Below are 19,801 nucleotides of genomic sequence, written 5' to 3' on the forward strand. Positions count from 1 at the left end.
GTGGTCCCTCTCTCCATGGGGGGCGGGGTATCCCCAGCTGTCCCCCCGGATGCACCCTTTTGCGCATCCTTGGAAAGTCTCTGAAGTTGCACGTTCGAGGCAAGCTCAGTCAAGCGCTCCTACGGGTCACGCCCTGGGTGCCAGGAATCCCCGAGGAGACAGTAGTCCCGGAGGCGTACCCTAAGCAGCGCCGGCTCCCCCGCCCTAGAGGACAGCGGTTCCAGCGCGCCTGCAGGGCTCCCCCCGTCCAGCAGGGGGCGCGGCGCCGCTCGGAGCCCAGAGCTCGCCGGGAAGGCCTTCGTGCCGGCCCCACATCCGTGCCGTCCTTTGCTCCGGAAGTGATCGAGCCCGGCCTCGCCGGTCCGGAAGTGAGCGACTGGAGCCCGGCGTGACTTTGAGCGGCTCGTGCTGCGCCTGCCTCTAGTGTTGCGGCTGCCGGGAGGCGCAGCCGTCAGTCTCTCGCTCCGTCCGTCCGACAGCCCCACGATGTGGCTGCTCCGAGTCCGGGCGGCGCTGGGCGGGCCTCGGCCCGGGAGGCAGGTACGGGCCGGGTGACCTTCGGCAGCGCTGCCCCGCCCCCGCCTCAGTTTCCCCACGTGGGGTCCTGGGGGCGGGGAGAGGTGGGGAGGGGGCTATGCCCAGGTGTAGATGGCGGAACCCCCCTGGGCCTCAGTTTCCCCAATCTGTGAGATAGGGTTAACACTAGAACCTCCCTGCCGGGGTGCTTGTGAATGACCAATTAGATGACGCGTGTAAAGCGGTTATTGAAGCGCTGTGTAGACTTTAGCAATGAAGGCTTGATGTGCAATTAACCGATATCGTTATGAGAGACCGGGCACACTGGAAGTGCCAGCTGGTACTCAAAGTGCATCCAATACGGGGCGGCTGGGTGGGGCGGTGGACTGCAGGCAGGAGGACCCGAGTTCAAATGCGGCCTGAGACATTCACTAGCTGCGTGACCCTGGGTAAGTCATTTCACGCTGTCTGCCTCAGTTTCCTCATCTGTAAAGTGAGCTGCAGAAGGGAATGGTAAACCACTCCAGCATCTCTGCCAAGAAAACCCCCAGTGGGGTCATGGAGAGACTGAACAACAAAAATCTAAACGTTATTATTACTAAAGCACGGTCTAAAACTAGCCGTCCTTGAAGCGCGGTCGAACTTTGGCGTTTAAAGTCTTGTGTCAATATCCTGTTACATTGTTGCTAATTACCGCCGGGTGAAGTCTGTGGAAGCGCCAGCACGAGCTGGTGCTAAAAAGCATGGAACTCCTAGCTGTTAACAGTCATGTAATGCAACAGTAACTAAATTGTAAATGCTGCTTTTAGGGATACCTTTCCAGCCTGGTTACTGAGGATCCCAACGGAAAGTTTAATAACCACAATGACTGTAGCATTTATATATCACCTGCTGTTTGCCCAGCGCTTTACAAAAATTATCTCATTTGATCCTCACAATAACCCTGGGAGGCCAGTGCTATTATGATCGTCCCTTTTTTTAAACTTGGGGAGACTGAGGCAAACAGAGGTTTGGTGACTTTGCCAAATGTCGGCAGTTTGTGTCTGAGGCTGTATTTGGCCTGGGATTCAGCACTCCCTCCCAACACGGTGTGAAGGATAGTCATTCATTCCCTCCCCTTCTCCCTTGGCTCATGCCCTGGTGCTTTGGGTGAGTTTGGGGGCAGGGGTGGGTGTTTGTGCCCAAATAAATCCCCATTGCAGCCTCCTCTGCCTGTTCTTTCTTCCCTTCACTTCCACGTTTGGGGTGGAAGAAGAGAGGAGATAGAGAGACACTCCTTTTGTTATTCTTTCTGGGGTTGGACAGAGAAGGTGGCCACGGGTGGGCCCATCTAGTCCACTCTCTGGCTTGGTTTCTGGGGCCTGAGCGCTTTGGGTCCAGGGGATTCCCCTGTTCCCTGGCTTTCCCCCTTAGCCCATCTGTGCTGCAGTCTTTTGGAGGATGATTTGTGAGACATCTCGGGCCTACATGATCCAAGAATGTGTTTCTTGTCCAAAGGAATGAAGGAAACCCCACGGGGTTCATGTAGTGTTTTTACTTAAGGAATCAACCCTCCTCTTTCTTGGGCTTTCTTGAAGCTGTCATCACCACAGTTACTGGAAAGATTGCTTCTGTTTTCTTCTCTAAAGCTTTGGGAATGGCACAGTAAATAATGGTGAAGCATTAGTTGACATTTTGTACCCCCAAAACTCAGGGAAGTGGTGGATGCCTCTTTTGTCTGTAGTTTTGATCCTGTGACGGTTGGCAGGAGCTTGCCCTCAGCCTCCCTCCCACGTGGCTGTGCCCACCCAGCTGGAATCGCCTGTGCTGATCAGAAGCTCCTTTCATATCCTGGGAATTAGTATTGCCCATGTACTAACTGATTCAGCTGGTAGTTTAGGTGAGTGAGTCTGGGCAGGGGCTTCGGGGTGTAAAACATATGCAACCTGTTCACTCAAGTGGCATTTCTCTCAAGTGCTTGCTAAGTGCCCGGCAAGGTGATAGTTCCTGAGAAGGGCAAAAACCCCATCCCTACCCTTATTGAGCACCTATTCTAATGAAGGGAGGAGAAATGATGGCCATAATCTCAGCACACAGGGTGAATGGAAGGGAAGCCACTAGCAGAGGGTGGGGAGAGCCTGGGAAAGGCCTCCTTTGGAAGCTGGGCTTTGTGTAGAGTCTTGAAGGAAGCCCAGGAAGCTGGGGATGGAGGAGAACATTCCAGATGGGCAAGAACCAGATTGTAGAGTGCATGGCATCCGTCAAGCAACAAGCATTTATTAAGTGTTTACTGTGTACCACTGTGCTAAGCACTGGGGGTACACATACAAGGAGAAAGAAAATCAGGCCTTCCATCTTTACCTTTCACCTAAATGCTAAATAACATTCAGACTTAGACACATACATGCACATCAGGACTTTACAGTCTAATATGGGAAGATAACACATAATAGGGGACCTGGAGGGAGGCAGAGAGGGAGCTACAGCTTGGGTGTGAAGGTAAGAGGCAGTGAGGAATCCCGGAGGACTCCAGGGTTGGGTGCTGGAGGAACTGGGAAGATGGCATCGACCTTTACAGTTATATGGCAGTTAAGAGTGGGGAGGATCTGGGGGAAAGAGAACATGAGTTCTGGTTTGGGCATGTTTGCTGAAGAGATCTATGGGACATCTAAGATCTGAGAACCGTATCCTTGGAGATGATCATTAAGTCGAGGGAAGCTGATTGAGATCACTGGACAGAGCCCTGAGGGACACGTCGGGTTTGAGGGCGTCATCTGGAGGGGGGTCCAGCAAAGGAGACTGAGAGGCATGAGGAGAACCAGGAGAGAGGAGGGGAGTGATCAACGGTGTCAGAGGCCTCTGGCAGATCAGGAAGGACCAGGCCTGAGAAAAGGCCACTGGTTTTGGCAGCTAAGACATCATTGGGAACTTGGGAGAGCAGTTTGGTTGGAATGATGAGGTCAGAAGCTGGATTTTAAGAGGTCAAGTTGCATGTAGAGGGTTTCACATGGTCAAGTAGAAGACTCCCTTCTTCATATGGCCCAGGGACAAAGGAGATTGTGAGGAATGGTGAGATGTGTGAGGGATTTGAGATGAGGGGGAAGAAGGGGTTGCTCTCAGTGAGTGGCTTCAGAAGGCCACCTTTTGCCACGGCCACGACCCCACTCAGGTTATGTCCTTACAGTGGCCTCACAGTCTTAAGTCCCTTTTCTTTCCAGTCTGTCCTACACACAGCTGCCAAAGTGATTTTCTTCAAAGACAGATCAGGTGTTGCCATATTGCTCCTGTCTTCTCCCCAGTAAACTCCAGTGGTTCCCCATGGACTCTAATGCCAAATATAAACTTCTGATAAACATTTAAAACCTGCTTTTGCAACATCATGATATATAAGCTGTCTCTCAGCATTCCGTGTTCCCACCAAACTGGCCTTCTGGCTTTTCCTCATACAAGTCACCCTTGTCTGTCTCTGGGCCTTTTTCCTGGTTCTTCTCCACACTTCAAAAGCCTTCTCTCTCCACCTTCTGCAGGAAGCCTTTGTGGTCTACTCTCTCTCCACCTTCTGCAGGAAGCCTTTGTGGTCTACCCCCTCTCAAACTGGTTAGAACCTCCTTCCAAAAAATGACCTGGCATTTCTTTTGTATATAATTCAATATATCTAGTCACATGTATTTGTTACCTTTCCCGATGGAAGGTAAGCTCTTTGAGCACAGGGCCTGTTTATTATGTCCTGTATCCCCAGCATCCAGCTCAGAGCCTGGCACATAGTAGGCACTCAGTAAGATGTGATGGCTGCTCATGTGAAAAGATAGGGGTATTGGACCCTGTGGGGCACATGTAACCAATAAGTAACAAGAAGTTGGCCCCAAACTCAGTGGGATGAATGAATCATCTTGTCTTTGGAGATGAAGAGAAAGATATCTGTGCTTTCATTCTGATGAAGGATGACTTCACAGAAAAGGGAAAGCAAGCCTCAGAGTTTACGTTTTAATAGAATAAGGAGCCTACTATGGTTTTGTAAAATCCTCCCTTGCCATGTACCACCGATGGAGGATGAGTTTCCTCCATTCTCTTTTGCCTCAGCTTGGTGCCAGCTAAGTCTGGGGATCTGTCTCAGTCCCCTCCTGTTGCCCATGAGGCCATGTGTCAGCCCTAGCAGCCTGGGGCCTGCTTTTCCGTTCTCCCTGTTCTGTGTGATGTGGCCTCTGTCATCCTGTGGTGGAGGAAGATTTGGACATGTTTGCTGAAGATATCTATGGGACATCTGCCCACTTTGCCAACCCTGATTGCCTCTATATTCTTGTAACTGGAACTGAACCTGTCCTGTTTTTCCAGGTGAATTGGAAGAGCTGCCGATGGTGTTCAGGAGTTGTTCCTAATGAGAGGATCCGCAACATCGGCATTTCTGCTCACATTGATTCTGGGAAAACGACCCTAACTGAGCGAGTGCTTTACTACACTGGGAGGATAGCAAAGATGCACGAGGTAGGAGCGGCCCAAAGGCTGCGGGCTACTGGTACCTTCTCTGACAGCTGCATTGCAGGCATGGTGTACGAGGCTCCACTAAAAAAGAAAAAGAAAACAATATGCTTTAAAATGGAAACGTTTTTTACCTCTGGCATTGTTCAGATACATTTTGATGAAAGTGAAGAGCCTAAGTTCTTGGGAAGTACAAAGGAGAAAGGTCATGTTGATTTTTGGTGTTTTTCTGATGACATGAATGAAAAAATTCTGAGACATGCTGGGACTCTGTATTTCAGCATATTGCAGCCTTCCTTTTTAGTTACAGATTTCCCCAAACAAGGGTCATCCTGTATGTCAAAGAGGCTGGCAGCAAAGTCCTTTTTATCTCTCAGAAAATTGCAACACTCAGTGCCAACGTGCCCATGTGGGGCTGGCTGATTGCTGCCCTGTAGTGGCATTTGGAATGGCAGAAGGGAGGACAGGTCATAATCATTCCTGTTGTGCCCTGGAGTTCAGGTCAATTGTTTCACTGACCTTGGGAATAAGCCAGACTTTGCAACTTCGGGATCAGGCGAATTGCGTTTTTAGAAGCTTTTTCGTTTTCTCTCAGTCAGGATCCTGTCACGTTAGGATCCTTTTTTCATGGTGTGTGTGAATGTGTGTAAGTCTGAATGCTTTTTGGTGTTTAGGTGAAAGGTAAAGATGGAGTTGGTGCCGTCATGGATTCCATGGAACTGGAACGACAGCGAGGAATCACTATTCAGTCTGCAGCCACCTACACCATGTGGAAAGACGTGAACATCAACATTATAGACACACCTGGTGGGCAGACAGACTTGTTGTGTTTGCAGTTGTTAGGATAATTCAGTGCTCTGTGAAAGAAGAAAGACCAGGGGGCAGCTAGGTGGCCCTGGAGTCAGGAGGAACTGAGTTCAAATCCGGTCTCAGACACTTGACACATTTACTAGCTGTGTGACCTTGGGCAAGTCACTTAGCCCCCACTGAAGCCCTGTTCCTCCCCCCCCCGCAAAAAAAAAGAAGAAAGATTAAACCAAGTTATAGGTCCTTGACATGTAGACGTGACGTGGCCAAGTCACCTTTCTCTGAGCCTCTGTACAGATACAAAATAAAGGATCAGGTTAGATCACCTGAGGTCCCTGGGTCCATCATCCAGTAATAGCAGCTGCATTTACATGGGGCTTTGTCAGCCCTTGCTCAGGTTGTTTGGTACCACAGAGAGTTTCAGAGAAATCACAGGACTTGTCCCTGGTCAGGGGGAGGCAGGATTCAAACTCAGCACTTCCTGATTCAGAGCCCAGGACTTTGTCCACTGTGCCATGTCAGCTAATTCCTATGTGTCTGTGGGCCATCAGTCATAAATAATGTGCTAAGTTCTATGCCAGGAGCTGAGAGGTGACTGAGCCTGCCAAAGACCGCAGGGTACTTGGCATCTCCGGTTACCAATCCCAACACTTACATTCTTCCTCCAACAGTTGCCTTGTGATTGAAAATGGATTAGAAAGTATTAGGGTAATTGGATTTGGTGTCCATTAAATTAATTCAGAGCCGAAGTGGCTAGATTAGGACCTTTAGCTACTCCCATCTTTATGTAATTTGTTCTGGAGTTGTCCACACCAGAAGTGATCCGTTAGTTGTCAAAGAACATCTATGTGATTCCCGGGCCCTGTGCTAAGCATGGCTCACCAAGAAGCCTGTGTTTCACCCTCACAGGATGGGGAAGGTCTGCGCTGATGTAGATGTGACCTCATTGGTGACCTCCTTAGAGAGAGAGGTCTGTAGGGAGTGACTAAGACTCTTCTTCACGGTCTCTGAACCCTGTCATTGGGCTGAAGAATTGTCATTCAGTTGGAGAGTTTATTGCAGTGCCGCTCAGAGTAGTAGGTGGGCCTAGACAGAAGTATTGAGAGGATCCTTGCTGGGCTGGCATCCTGGCTGCTCTTCTGAAACATCACCAGCCACTTTTGTCTCCTTAGGGCATGTGGACTTCACGATCGAAGTAGAGAGGGCATTGCGAGTATTGGATGGTGCCATCCTGGTTCTCTGTGCGGTTGGAGGCGTTCAGTGCCAGACGATGACTGTCAACCGTCAAATGAAACGATACAACGTTCCATTTCTAACCTTCATTAATAAACTGGACCGATTGGGCTCCAATCCATCCAGGGCATTGCAGCAGATGAGGTACCGAGAGAGGGGCTCATCCCGGCCGCTGCTGGGAAGGTGCCGTGGGGGAGGTGATGGGGCCTGGCTACGTCTGGGGCCCGGCACTAGTGGCCCAGGGATTTCTAAACAGGCTCTAGCTTCCTTAGCAACAAGAGTCAGCTCTGCTGCTGAGTTACCTGAGGTCTCAGCGTATGCCTTTGTTTACAGGATGAGCTTTGTCTCCTTTAAGGTGGGGATTTTATGATCCTAAGTATTGTGCAAATTTAGAGTGCTGCTCAGCCCCAAATGTGTAAAACTTAGGATGCTGCTGCTGCTGCTGACAGTAGTAGTGATGAAGTAGTAGCTGTGCTTTACCACTTTAAATGGATTCTCATCTGATCCTCACCACAGTCCTGTGAGCTCAGTGTTATTGCCATTGAGGCAATTGAGACATTGAGGCTGCGCCTCGCTCAGTCATACAGATCATGTCTGAGCCTGGATTCTCAGTCTTCTGACCCCAGGCCTGCCCTGTACTCACACACTGTGAAGCTGCCTTAAATAGATATTTGTTAACTGACTGATGATTTCATCGGTTTAGGGAAAGCTTGGCATGTAAACAGCTGGTGCCCGTATAGACGGAAGCTCCTCTGTGACTTATATTAATCCAAGCTCCATTAATCTGAGGTACTGAAGAGTAAAGGGACTTGCCCAGGGTCACAAAGCCAGTCTGAATCTCAGCTGGATTTTGAATCCAGGTCTTTTGGGCCCAGCATTTTCTGTGCTATATAACTGCCCTTTAGAACCCACAACAAAGGCTTGTGCCGTCCTTGGATGGGAGGTCCCGGGTGAGAAAACTGCCTGATCCAGGTCAGCTCCTTCTCTATAGCAGAGCCCTGGGAGGTTAAGCGATAGGCCAGAAGTGAGGCTTGAACCCAGAGCTTTCTGGCTTTGAGGCCAATGCTCTTCTCATGCTGCCTCTAAACCCTGGAATAGCCCAAACAAATATTTTGTCCATTTTGTTTAAGGAAAACCTAGAAATGTGATAAGAGGATCATCTTTAACCTTTGTGTTAGGATTGCAGTTACTAACCTTTAAATTACAGGATAAAATGAAATTCTCTCACTTTATTATTTCTGCTAACAGCTACAGTAACCCAAGTAAATCATCTTCCTTAATTTAAAACTATTATTTGGAATCATTTGTAGCATTCATCATCTTTCAAGTTCAATGCTTTGCTTTCTTCCTGACCTCCATGACCATAGATAGGCTGGAGTATTACCATGCCCTCTCACAGATGGGAACACGCGTCTGTAGTAAAGTCGGTTGGCTTGCTCAGATTGCCACAACAAATCAAGAGGGGCAGAGATTTTGCACATGGGATGTTTCCTTTCTGTGCTGGGCCATGGCGCCCAGCAGAAAGAAGTGAAAGAGCTTGGGATGATGGGTGGAGTGGGAGGTGCTGACTTACCTTAGCTTGTGAACATCCAACATCACTAGCTGCTGCATTGTGGGCACAATGGGGTGTGTGTGCTTGGGCTTCCTTTTCTCTCCTTCTTTCATGACATTGATTTCACTTCAGGCAAGTCAAGGCAGCATTATTTGGCAGTCAGCCTTAGGTTCATCATTGGAGTCTCACTTATGGAGTTGTCCAAAACCGTAAAGTTGAATCTGTTCATATTTAATGTTGGGAATTCTGCAGTAGCAAGTGAGCGCTCTGGGCAGCAGATTATTTCGAACTCAAAATGTGGAGTAGTTCCCTAATTAGTGGCTGGCCACCCTTTTTCCTTATCATCTCAAATACATTTTTTATTTTCCAGATCAAAGTTAAATCATAATGCAGCATTTGTCCAGATACCCATGGGCTTGGAGGGTGATTTTAAAGGCATCATAGACCTCATTGAGGAGCGGGCCATATACTTTGATGGAGACTTTGGGTGAGTGGCAAAACTTTGGAATTTGGCGAGCGATGAAATGAGAGTGAAAATTAATTCCTTTCAAAAGATGGCATCTCTTTGAAATTTGGTTGGGGTGAGTTCTTCCAAAATATTTATTGAAAAATTACATGTATTCTTCCTTCACTAAAGTCCTGCTACTACAGGAATCGCTGATAGAAAGATTTTTGTCCATATGGTCCTTTTCCTTTTTCTCCCATGATCTCTGTAGGTCATGGGCCCAGTAATGGAATAGCAGAGTCCAAGGTTGTGCAGTTTAGTGACCTTTTGGGCATAGCTCCCAATGACTTTCCAGAATAGCTGGACTGATTCGCAGCTCCACCAGCATATGTTTGTCTGTGGGTTTTCCTGCCCTCCCTCCACCTTTTGTCATTTTCCTTTCATGTCGTCTTTACCCCATGATGGATGTGACATGGGACTGCTTCGAGCCACTTTAATTTGCATTTCTTTATTGGTGATTTGAAGCATTGCTTTTTTTTTGTTTGGGTTTTTTTGTTTTTGTTTGTGGCTAGTTTAAATTTCCTCCTTCAAAAACTGCCCATAAAAGGGCACAAGAAAGATGGAGGCTGAAAGTAATAGATATTGAATTTGGCAGTTAGATGGTTGTTGGTAACATTTGAGAATGTGGGGTAGTCAGGGAAGACTTCTGAGGTGTTGCAATGAGGGAGAGAAAGGAGAGATGAGATGACTGTTGGATGAGAGAAAAAGGTCAAAGGAGAGCTTTTTTAGGATTGGGGAAATCTGAGCATCTTAGTTGTGTGGTTTGTCCTTTGTTCTCAAAGAGGACCATGACATCAGGCAGACGATGCCCTGATTTGCAAGTGAATTGGATATAAGTGAGGCAGGACTGTGCAGAGTCACCAGCCTCACTTTCTCCTCCGGAGCCACCTGGGTCTGATGGCCAGATACAGATCAGGACAACTGGGCCAGCTAGCATGTTAGTAAGCAGGTGGGGAAGAGCCATTGCATGGGGAGACATTGAGGATTCATGAGAGAGGGGAACGATGGCTTGATCAGGGTCCTGGAGGAGATGGGTCATGGAAGGTTTAGGGAGGTGTGAGGCCTCATCTCTTCTTTTGTGACCAAAGAGGACAGAATGGGCAATGATGGCCAGAGGCTTTCAGAATTGAGCAGAGGGAGCTGAGGGAAGCTTGCACTGCAGGCCTTCCATCTGCCAGAAAAGATCCTGTTTTCTCAAACAAAAGACTTTCTCTTCCCAGCCAGACCATCCGATATGCTGAAATCCCAGCGGAGTTTAGGGCAGCAGCGACTGACCACCGTCAGGAACTCATTGAATGTGTTGCAAATTCAGATGAGCAACTTGGAGAGCTGTTCTTGGAAGAAAAGGTCCCCTCGGTGACAGACTTAAAGGCAAGTATTCTCAAAAATAGACCCTACATTAATGGAGAGGCAATAACATCTTGGCAGTTTTTTCTTTCTGGAGATGGCATTTCTGTTGGCCTCATTGCTGATTGAGGGAATACTGGAAAAAAATAATTTGGGGTCATGGGAAAGTATTGGCACAATGTGTCACTGTGAGTAAATGATTCTTTCTTCAGTATTTTGGGATAGAGAAGAAGAAACAATAATGCATGCTTTGAGGAGGACACACCATAAGCAGAATTAGTTTATTGGCTATGCCTTTTCCACAAAAGAAAGAAAATAAATGTAGAAGTATGTAAAAAATTGGGAGAACATTATCTCAGTGTCTGAGTGTCTCTCGTATGGTACCTCCCCTGCCCTCACACTTGAGGAATTTTCCAGTTTTCCATTAACTGGTATAGTTTCAAATCTCGTGTTAGAGGACTAGCGGAAATAAATGTTTCTTTAGCATTTTATGCATATTTGGAAGCTACGAACCATACTTTTAGCTGCCATTCTTTTAGCCCAGGAAGGGATTTGTTCTGTGAAGCTTGGATTCAGTCAGAGGGCTGCACTTGAGGACCTGGAGGGCCACTTGTGGCCTCGAGGCTGTGGGTTCCCCAGCCCCATTTTAGCCAAACGAAGAGAACTCGATTCCCCTCTGGATCTAGTTATTGCCTATTTTGCCTTTAATTCCATCAGGTTTCCTTGGCAGTTTTAGCTAAGACTGTGCATGCAGAAAGAATTGTCTTTGCTTGGGTCCTGTTGACCCCTAAATACCTTTACTGCCTTGTAAAGATGGAGCCCATCCAGCATTTGGGAAGGCAGACTTGCAGAATGGAGGCAGGCCTTGGCCCAGACAGGTGTCAGGCGCTGGAGCGGCGCAGCTGCTCGTGATTTCCTGGTCTCAATTGAGGGCATTCTCACCTTCTTTAAAACAGATGTGTCTCCCTGGGGAGCCAGGTGAAGGCTGATGTCAGTAGAAACTTGGGAAGCAAAAGCTTTTGTGGGCTGGTTTGCCCTGGTTTCTCTTCCTTTTCCTCTCTCTCTCCTGTGTCCCCCTTTCTACAATAGCAGAGTAAGCATGGGCACAGCCTTCTTGATTTCTTCACTGTCCACCATGCCAAGAGTGGGCATGATCAGGCACAGACCCCAAAGCCTGGAATTCTGGGGACCAGAGTTGGCTTTCCTCTCCCCATTCCAGTCCTGTCCTCTGTCTCCATCTCATCTTCCCTCTGTACAGGTCTTGGGCTCCCTGATGCCCACCTGGGGAGGCGCTCGAGGCTGTCCCTAACCCGTGTCCACTCTGCCACTCCTCTGCTCCATCCACTCACTGCCCAGGGGTCTTCTCTGCTCGGGGTGCTGACTGAGCCCGACCATTGGCTTCCTGCCTCCTCATTCTGAGGGACCGAGGCAGGAAAGCAGAAGCTCTGCAGGGTCAGCCACAGCCCAGTGAGCTCTGGCTTTTGCTCGTGCCAGCAGCAGATCTCGTGACCCAAGTGACCAAGTACTTAGGCTGCTTCAGTATTTCCTGTCTTACAGAAGAAGTGCTCACTCCCCCTCTTCTCTGTAAAAAATGAGGGAGTTGGAAAAGATGCCCTTGAAGACTCCTTCCAGCCCTGACACACTTTGATTCCATGATCATTTCTTTTGAACTCTGTCTCATTTCCCCCATATGATCTGTTCTGATTTACAGTGTTGAGAAAAGGGTATTCTGCAGTTGCTTGGGTTGTCCAGTCTGCAGGGCTATCTGGGCACATCCCCTTGTCCTGCACCACGGTTTGTGAAACGAGGACATTTTCCTATGATGCTAGTCAGATTCCTGTAGTGCTAATTTAGGTTTACAAAGTGTTCTCCTTAAGAACCTTGTGAATTAGGCAGAGCATTTTGCACACTTTAGCCTGTCCACAAACATCAGTGGTTATTATTGTCCTGCAGCCTCCTGCCACTGACTCTATATGACTGGCCCCTTGCCTGGAAGGGGCTCTTGTTCTTCCTTTAAGGTCTAGCTGAAGGGCCGCTTCTTTCCCGATTCCATGGTTTGGACTGGGGGGAAGGGTCGCTCCCCAGCCTCTCCTCTGCACTGACCACGTTGTAACTGGTACACAAATTACTCTCCTCTGTGACACATCTTCCCCCGTGAGACTGAAAGCTTCCGGAAGGCAAGGACCATATTGGTTCTTCATCTTTATGTTCCCAGCGCCTAACACAGTAGCCAGCGTAGAGCATCAATTGAATGAAAATAGGAGAAGGTACAGACATATATAGTTAATGATCACTTGATATTCAGAGATCACTGGAAACCTCAGCTGTCTGTGAAATAGCCAGGAACCAGAAAGGAAACAAGAAAGACCTGAGCCCCAACACTGGTATTACAAAGCCTTGGCTCTCAATTCAGAGGCTCTAGACCCTGGTAATTCTTACAAGTAGGTTTTCGGGTTTCCTGTTTACCATGGATTGGAAGGACAGTTCCAGTTTTGACACTTACTAAAGTGCCCACTTATGGTATGTGACAGTATGATACTAGGCACTGAGAGAGAAAAATGGGCTCTGGGGTCTTGGGATCACAGGATCCTCGTCCAGAGCTGGAGGGACCTTAGAGGTCTGCTCTTGTGGAGGGGGAGGGAGAGCCCCCAGATCTACGTGGGCATTAAAGGGATGTCAGAGAAAGTCCTTTGTCCAGTCTGAGTAAAAGATTGTTGCCAGTGAGTGACCGAAGGACGAGATGGGAAGCAAGACGTTTGAGTTGGGCTTGAAAGACTTTCTCGGAATTCCACCAGCAGAGATGGAGAGAGAGGCTGTTTCAGGCTGAGAGCACCAGTCCTCTTAATACCGGAGCCTTTCCTCTGAGACGGGGTTACCTCTCGGTTAAAAGAAAAGGTTTGCAGAGGCCTTATGTTGTGTGCCCTCCAGCTAGACCAAGTCATGCATAGTTTTAACAGGCTGTCACAGGGAAAAAAATCCTTCTCCTTCACCATCTCTGCAGTGTGGAAAAGCTGCTGTTTGAAATCTGGTTGCCTAGTATGCCCTGAAAGTGGAGTGTCCCTCCACCGTCATGCCCAGGGCCTTGGTTTGTAGACACTCTAGGGCAGGCCAGAGCACTTGCTAAATGTAGCAGATTCATCCAGACCCAGAAGGTCTTACTGGGGGAGCAGGTTCATTGTGACTTTGAGAAGTCAGCTTGGAACGCTCATTTCAGCTGTTTCTTTGAACATAGAACATGGATAGCTGATATCTTACACAATTGCTGTAAGAGATCTGCCCTTTTTACCAAGTTAGGCTAGAGTGTCTGAAGGGTACACATAGTTTTCTGTTTCCCATATTTTAAGCATAAAGGACAAGGGCAGGCTAAGAGTTTTATGTGGTAGCACTCCTGCTGGAATAACAGACCTGTAGGAGGCAAGCTAGGATTGTTACTGTAAGCAATGTTAGCTTTGGGCATAAAGATCTGAGAAAGTTTTGGTACTTTAGCTAAAAAGGGTAGCAGGTGAAATGTGTTGGACTTGTCCTTAGGCCTGGTCCTCCTCAGAGCCCTGGGGGAAAGCCTGCATCCCTGAGGAGGGAATGGCCTAGCCTCACAGGAAGGTGGGGGGGGGGGGCGCCTTGGTTTTGGTTTTGCTGGTAGTGAAAATACAAGTGATGCCAGATTGAAGGACTCCCCTGCTCCTGGTTTTTGTCCCCGTGGTTGGCAAGGGAAAGGGTGCCTGGCTCACAGCGCCATCATCCTGTATCATTCCATCTCTTCCTGTGCCTCACCATGCCCTTGTCCCTTTTCCCAGCCACTCTGACGTCTTTACCAGACCATCCATCACTGTAGCATTGTCCACACTCTTCTCCCTTGTCCCTCTCTTGACTTGTTGGTGAGCTCTTTTACTACGATTGTGTGTTATCTATGTTATTCTCTACCCTAGAACCCTTTCCTCCCCCTGCCTGCCTCCCCCATCCACTGCCCAACCTTCTACCTCCTTCACTCCCATCCATGTGCTGCTGAGCAGAGGAGAAAATCCTGAACTTGTTATGATGGCCACTGGGCTCAATTGAGCCCTCCTGCTGCAGTGTGGATTAGGCTGGCTTCATTTCTCTGAAAGCCACCTAAGCTGCCAAGGCTCAGGGGGGCCTCCCTTGATACCACTTCTTGTTCCTGATCACCTAAGTGTGAGTGTGTCTGGGGACTTCCTGTGGATTCTTCTTACACTGTGGTAGCTGTTGAATGGCTTAGGGGTGCCTCCTTTTATCCTGAATTACTGGTGCTTGTCTGGGTCAGGCCTACTCCCAACAGCCTTCCTGCGCCAAGGCAGCGTCTGGTCACTGTCCCATTTGCCTTCCCAGGCTTCCTCAAGCACTTCTACCCTCTCAGCCACCCCCTGCTCCAGGAGCAGCAGTACCAGGTGCAGCCTGTCCTCTCCCACGGTCTCTTCATCACCCCATTGCAAGGCCTCATTCTCTCTGGCCTCATCTTAATCTCTCTGCAACAGCATTTGATGCTGCCGATGACCGTCTTCTCTGCATTTTCTTCTCTCTCAGCTTCTGTGTCATCGTTCTCTTCTGGTTTCACCTTGTCTGACCGCTCTTTCTCAGCCTCCATTCTGGACAGTCATTTGGCCTTGCCCACTAACCCCGGCTGTCCCCCAAAGCTCTGTCCTGAGCCCTCTTCCCCCGTAGACCGTCTCATGGGGTGATCTCAGTTTCATGGGTTCAGCTCCCGGGCCTGATGATGATTCCTAGGTCCACATCTCCAGCCCTCATCTCTCTCCTTGAGCTCTGGTGCTTCATCTTCGTCTGCCCTTGTAGATTCTAGTACCACTGCATGGTCTCTCAGCAAATATAGATGAACTAGATAAGCAAGAAAACCACAGAATCTGTGAGTGATGATTAGACTTTAATTTCATTTCCCCAGCTATAAATGGGGTCCTTCCAGCTCTAAGTCTATGTATGATCTGAGGAGTATCTCTACATAATGGATGTTTGCTGCCCTGCTGGTGGCTACAAGTTCTTGATGTTAATAGAACTATAACCACCATAGCCTGGCTGCAGTTGGAGTGCATGGTGCCATGCCTTCCTTGGGTGCTGGTGTGGGGGATTCAGAGTGAAGTTCAGTGTGGGGGGAGGGAAATGTAATAGAACATACTAGATTATTGGAATGGCATTTAGGGCCTAGGAGCTCCTTACTGGCCCATCTGCCATAGTCAGGGCACAGCCCAGGTCCTGCCAGTGGCCTCCCAGGTTCTCTCTTCTTGGACCTGAACTCGGATCCTTCCTCAGGCACTTATTAGCTATGGGACCCTGAGCAAGTCCCCAGCTTCTGTGGTTTTCCCCAGCCAGAGGAGTCCATGACACAAGGAAGGTTAATGATCCTTGTTTTGCCTTAGAAACAATGTTATCCATGGTAGATTCCCCAAAGCTCTAACGTATCAAGTGTATGTGGCATTGGTTTAATAGGATTCTCTTCGGATTGCCTGGCATCCAAAACCTCCTTCCACAGGCTGCTGCTCCTCACCTTTCTCACCCAGTTTCACCATCCCCTTCATGAATGCTACTTCCCAGCCCCCTTAGACTGGCAGTGGGCATCTGGCTGTGTCACTTGGCCGAGACTTTCTCTCACAGATCGCCAGTTACCTGCCAGTTCTGATGGTTCTCTCAGGCCTTGGCCTTGAGCTCTCTGCAGTCTTTGATGCCACTGACCATTCTCCTCTCTTGAATCTCCCCTCTCCTTTGGGTTTTCATGACCTTGCCATCTCTTTGTTCTCTTCCTCCCTCTCTGACCACTCCTGAGACTACTTTTTGGAGTCATCATGTGGATGCACCCCTCAAGGCTCTGTCCTGGATAAATCTGGAACAGCTTTGCTAGTTTGGTCCAGGCTTGTGATTTTATTGGTACAGGGAATTCCTGATGAGGAAATCCCCTTGACCATCGCTGATCTGCAAGTTTTGCAACTTAACTGTGTAATTATTTGTCTGCCTACCTTGTTTCTCTCCACTCTAGTCCATTGTCCATAAAATTACCAGTGATTTGCATGAAGTCCTGATCTGGCCATGTCACTTCCTACTCAGTGGACTCTAGGGGCTCATCAGGCCCTTGATAGCTTGGCCCAGACTTCTCTTTCCAGCCTTGTTGTGCAACGCTGCCCTCCTCCACTCTCCATCTGCCATCTTGGCCACACCACGGATGCCCTCCTTCCTCCTCTGTGCCACATGCCGCCCTTGAGTCACCTTCTGCACAGAGCCTCACCAGATCTCCCCAACTGCTGGTGCCCTCCCCATCTCCTAGTTAACTCCCTTCTGTTCGCTTTGTGTGTCTTCCGTCTTCCCCAGTAGCATAGACCCTCAGCATCCTTTTCACTGCCACTAGAGAACGTGGGTCATCGTGTCGGGGAGATGCCCAAGGTCAGGAAATGCATTGCATGGTTCCTCAAAGGTAATCCTGTGGTGCTCTGGGGCTGCTAGTCATAGACATTATGGGCAGGTATAGACTACAACATATTGTCAACCAGAAATTAGGCAGAAATGGCAAAAAGGATGTTGTTAGAGAGACATATGATTGGGGAAAAAAGAAGATGACCTGGGCTGGCTGTGTAAGGAACAAGGGATTAGCCCATGGGTAGCCTGTGGCATCATTGGTACCAGTCCCGTATCATGAGATGTTGAGGAAGCCAGGACGTGAGCTGCTCCCCCCTCCCTCTGAGGTCTCATGGAGGCCAGGAGCAAGAGTCCCCCTGGACGAGCAGCGTGGTTGTGGGTGTTGTTGGAGGGAGGACCGCCATGGTTAAGATCACAAAGCTACTAAAGTGTGTTTGATGAAAAATGAAGCCATCCCTCTGTCCTTTGTGGCAGCATCGTTTCAGAGTGTGAGAGGAGAATGTTGTGGGATTGAGGGCGGCATGAGTGGTTATATAGCTGAGGTGTGTGCATTGTGGGATTGAGGGCGGCATGAGTGGTTATATAGCTGAGGTGTGGCTGGAAATTCGTAATGAGAAGCTAGCAGCAAACCCCTTTTGCCCTCCCGAGATTACGAAGTATCCATTGTTTGAATCTGCCTCCAAGGTCAAAGGTAAGGGCTCAGACTTCTTTGGACAGCACACCAGAAATCCCGCTTGGTGTTATAAAGGTATTAGGCCCGACTCCTTCATGGCAAGCTGTATTCCCCGATGTGGGCAGAATTCACCGAGGCAAGAACAGGACAGAGATTAGTAAGAAAACTGAATTTCTAAAGCAATCCCAGGCCCGCTGAATTCTGAACTCTGAGACAAAGAGCCATGAGTTAGGCAGGTAGAGGACAAAATGGGAGCAATGAAAAGTGATCCACAATCACTTTAATCTTTTCAATTGAGACTGAACGTTGACTTCAGCTTCATGAATATTCATTGAACATCTGCTATGTTCAACATCCTGGGAATACAAAGAGAAAATACAATAGTGCCTGTCCTTAAGGATCTTACAGTCCAGTGGTGAGTGGTGGGAATAAATCATCCCTAAGTAGGGCACAGGGTAGAGTGTTGGGCAAAGATGGGGTCCAGGCAGAGTTTTGTAAGAAATGTAAAAAGAGAATGGAGAAGTGAAACCTTCCGGTGGGACCTCGGATGAAAACAGGAGGGAGATTACCAGTGCCGAGTGTCACAGGGAAGGGGAGGACAGTACTTTCTGGCCCTGTTAGGCTCACTCTCCTGCCTCGCATCTGCATCCTCGAAGCCTTCCCTTGGTCGGGGCAGTGCCCCCTCCATCCCCGAGTCTCTGTGTGTGTCCTGGGTTTAGTTAGCTCTCCCTCATCAGAGTGTGAACTCCTTGAAGGCAAGGGCCTTGTTTCTGCCTTTCTTTGTCTAAGCTCAGTAAGTGGCACATCAGGGGAAGAGCAGAGTGTGTGAAGGGGAGCGGGGTAAGCCAAGTGTAGAAAGGGCGTTTGGTGCCAGGATTCACTGTTGGGCCATGGCCTTTCCACTTTCGATTATGACCGTAAGAAAGAGGCTAGCTCTCCCTATTGCTACTGGTTTCCGTGTCCTAGAATCTTAACTAATAGCAGTTCAGCTGTCTTACTAATTTACTCATACTTATTTGATTTTAAGCACAAAATGGATTTCCTAAATGCAGCCAAACAGAAGTAACAGGTAATTTTTTGTCTTTAGCTTGCAATCCGAAGAGCAACCATTAAGCGATTGTTTACGCCTGTTTTTGTGGGAAGTGCTTTGAAGAACAAAGGGGTGCAGCCTCTCCTCGATGGCGTCCTCACCTACCTCCCCAATCCCTCCGAGGTCCAGAACTATGCCATTCTCAATCAGGAGTAAGTAAGGGAGATGCAGGGAAGCTTTCCAGTTGTAGGGGCGTTTTCATTCTCTAAAGAGGGCCTGAATACGGGACTGGGCATTGCAGTTACTGGGTTTCATTTTTCAGTCTTCAGGTGATGTTTAGTTTTTTAATATACAAAATAGTATTGTCAGGGAACCTTGGACAGCAGTTTCTGCAAATAAAAGAAAAAAAAATTCTTGTTTTTCATATATTTTGTCTAAGTAGAGAACATATTGTATTGTATGTTGTGGAGCTTGATTCTTTCCTCTAGGATAAGATTTTGTAAATAGGAGCTAGCGCTGAAAAGCTTTTTTTTTCCCCCTCTTCTTTCCTGTCCCTAATTTATTTTGGTTCACTTACTGTCTTATTAGGCAGAGGCAAGGCCTGGCGGGCTGCTGCTGCCTTGTCATAGTTACAGCCATGCTGGCTGTGAGATGTGATTTAGAAAGGGGAGCAGCCATGCTCTTTGCCCTGAGATGACAGCTGCTAAATGATCTTGAGGGAAACTGTCCAGTCTTACAGCATATAAACATTTTCCACTTACTTTAAGGGACTCTGATGAGAAATCCAAAGTCTTAATGAGCTCCAAAAGAGATAATTCTCAACCTTTTGTCGGCTTGGCTTTTAAACTGGAGGTAAGGTATTATTTTATTTTATCTTTTGTTAAATTTAAATGTGCCGATTAAGAATAATGAATGTAATTGGATGTCTTTTGGGGAGGGTTGAATTTGGAAAAGATGATTTGTCCTCCATCATCTAGACAGTGGTTTATATACCGCCAGGATTTGTTTATTTTCCCCTAAACATGACTGGAGTGGGCTTTAGGTAAACATTGTCTAAGTAGTTTTTCAAAACTCATCCTATTGATGCAATTGGAAGGAAATGAGAGGGGGATGTGTTTTGGAGTGCTGAAGAACTTGTGGGGGGTTCCATTAAGGTTCCCTGGGAAGAGTTACCCTATTCTCTCCTGGCAGTTGATGAATCAAACATGTGCAGAAGGTTCAGTGGTTAAAAGAAAAACATGGCATGGTTGTGATGTGTCCTGAATTTGGCATGTGTTCTTCTTCTCTGCCTTCCCATCCAATGCATATTTC

General features: G+C 48.2%; 1 protein-coding gene across 1 annotated transcript in view; it reads left to right on the forward strand.

The window, feature by feature from the left end:
* The first annotated feature begins 334 nt into the window (after positions 1–334).
* The window catches only part of GFM1 (G elongation factor mitochondrial 1), a 52,442-nt gene continuing 32,975 nt past the window's right edge, over positions 335–19,801 (forward strand). Inside the window, exons 1-8 of the mRNA XM_036754994.1 lie at positions 335–540; positions 4,828–4,977; positions 5,646–5,778; positions 6,951–7,155; positions 8,934–9,050; positions 10,289–10,439; positions 18,548–18,702; positions 19,258–19,342. Of these exons, the coding sequence (XP_036610889.1) occupies positions 487–540; positions 4,828–4,977; positions 5,646–5,778; positions 6,951–7,155; positions 8,934–9,050; positions 10,289–10,439; positions 18,548–18,702; positions 19,258–19,342 (1,050 nt within the window). The 5' untranslated portion in view covers positions 335–486. The remainder of the gene's footprint in view (positions 541–4,827; positions 4,978–5,645; positions 5,779–6,950; positions 7,156–8,933; positions 9,051–10,288; positions 10,440–18,547; positions 18,703–19,257; positions 19,343–19,801) is intronic.

The sequence above is a fragment of the Trichosurus vulpecula genome, chromosome 4, assembly GCF_011100635.1.
Source record: "Trichosurus vulpecula isolate mTriVul1 chromosome 4, mTriVul1.pri, whole genome shotgun sequence".
Lineage (NCBI taxonomy): Eukaryota > Metazoa > Chordata > Mammalia > Diprotodontia > Phalangeridae > Trichosurus > Trichosurus vulpecula.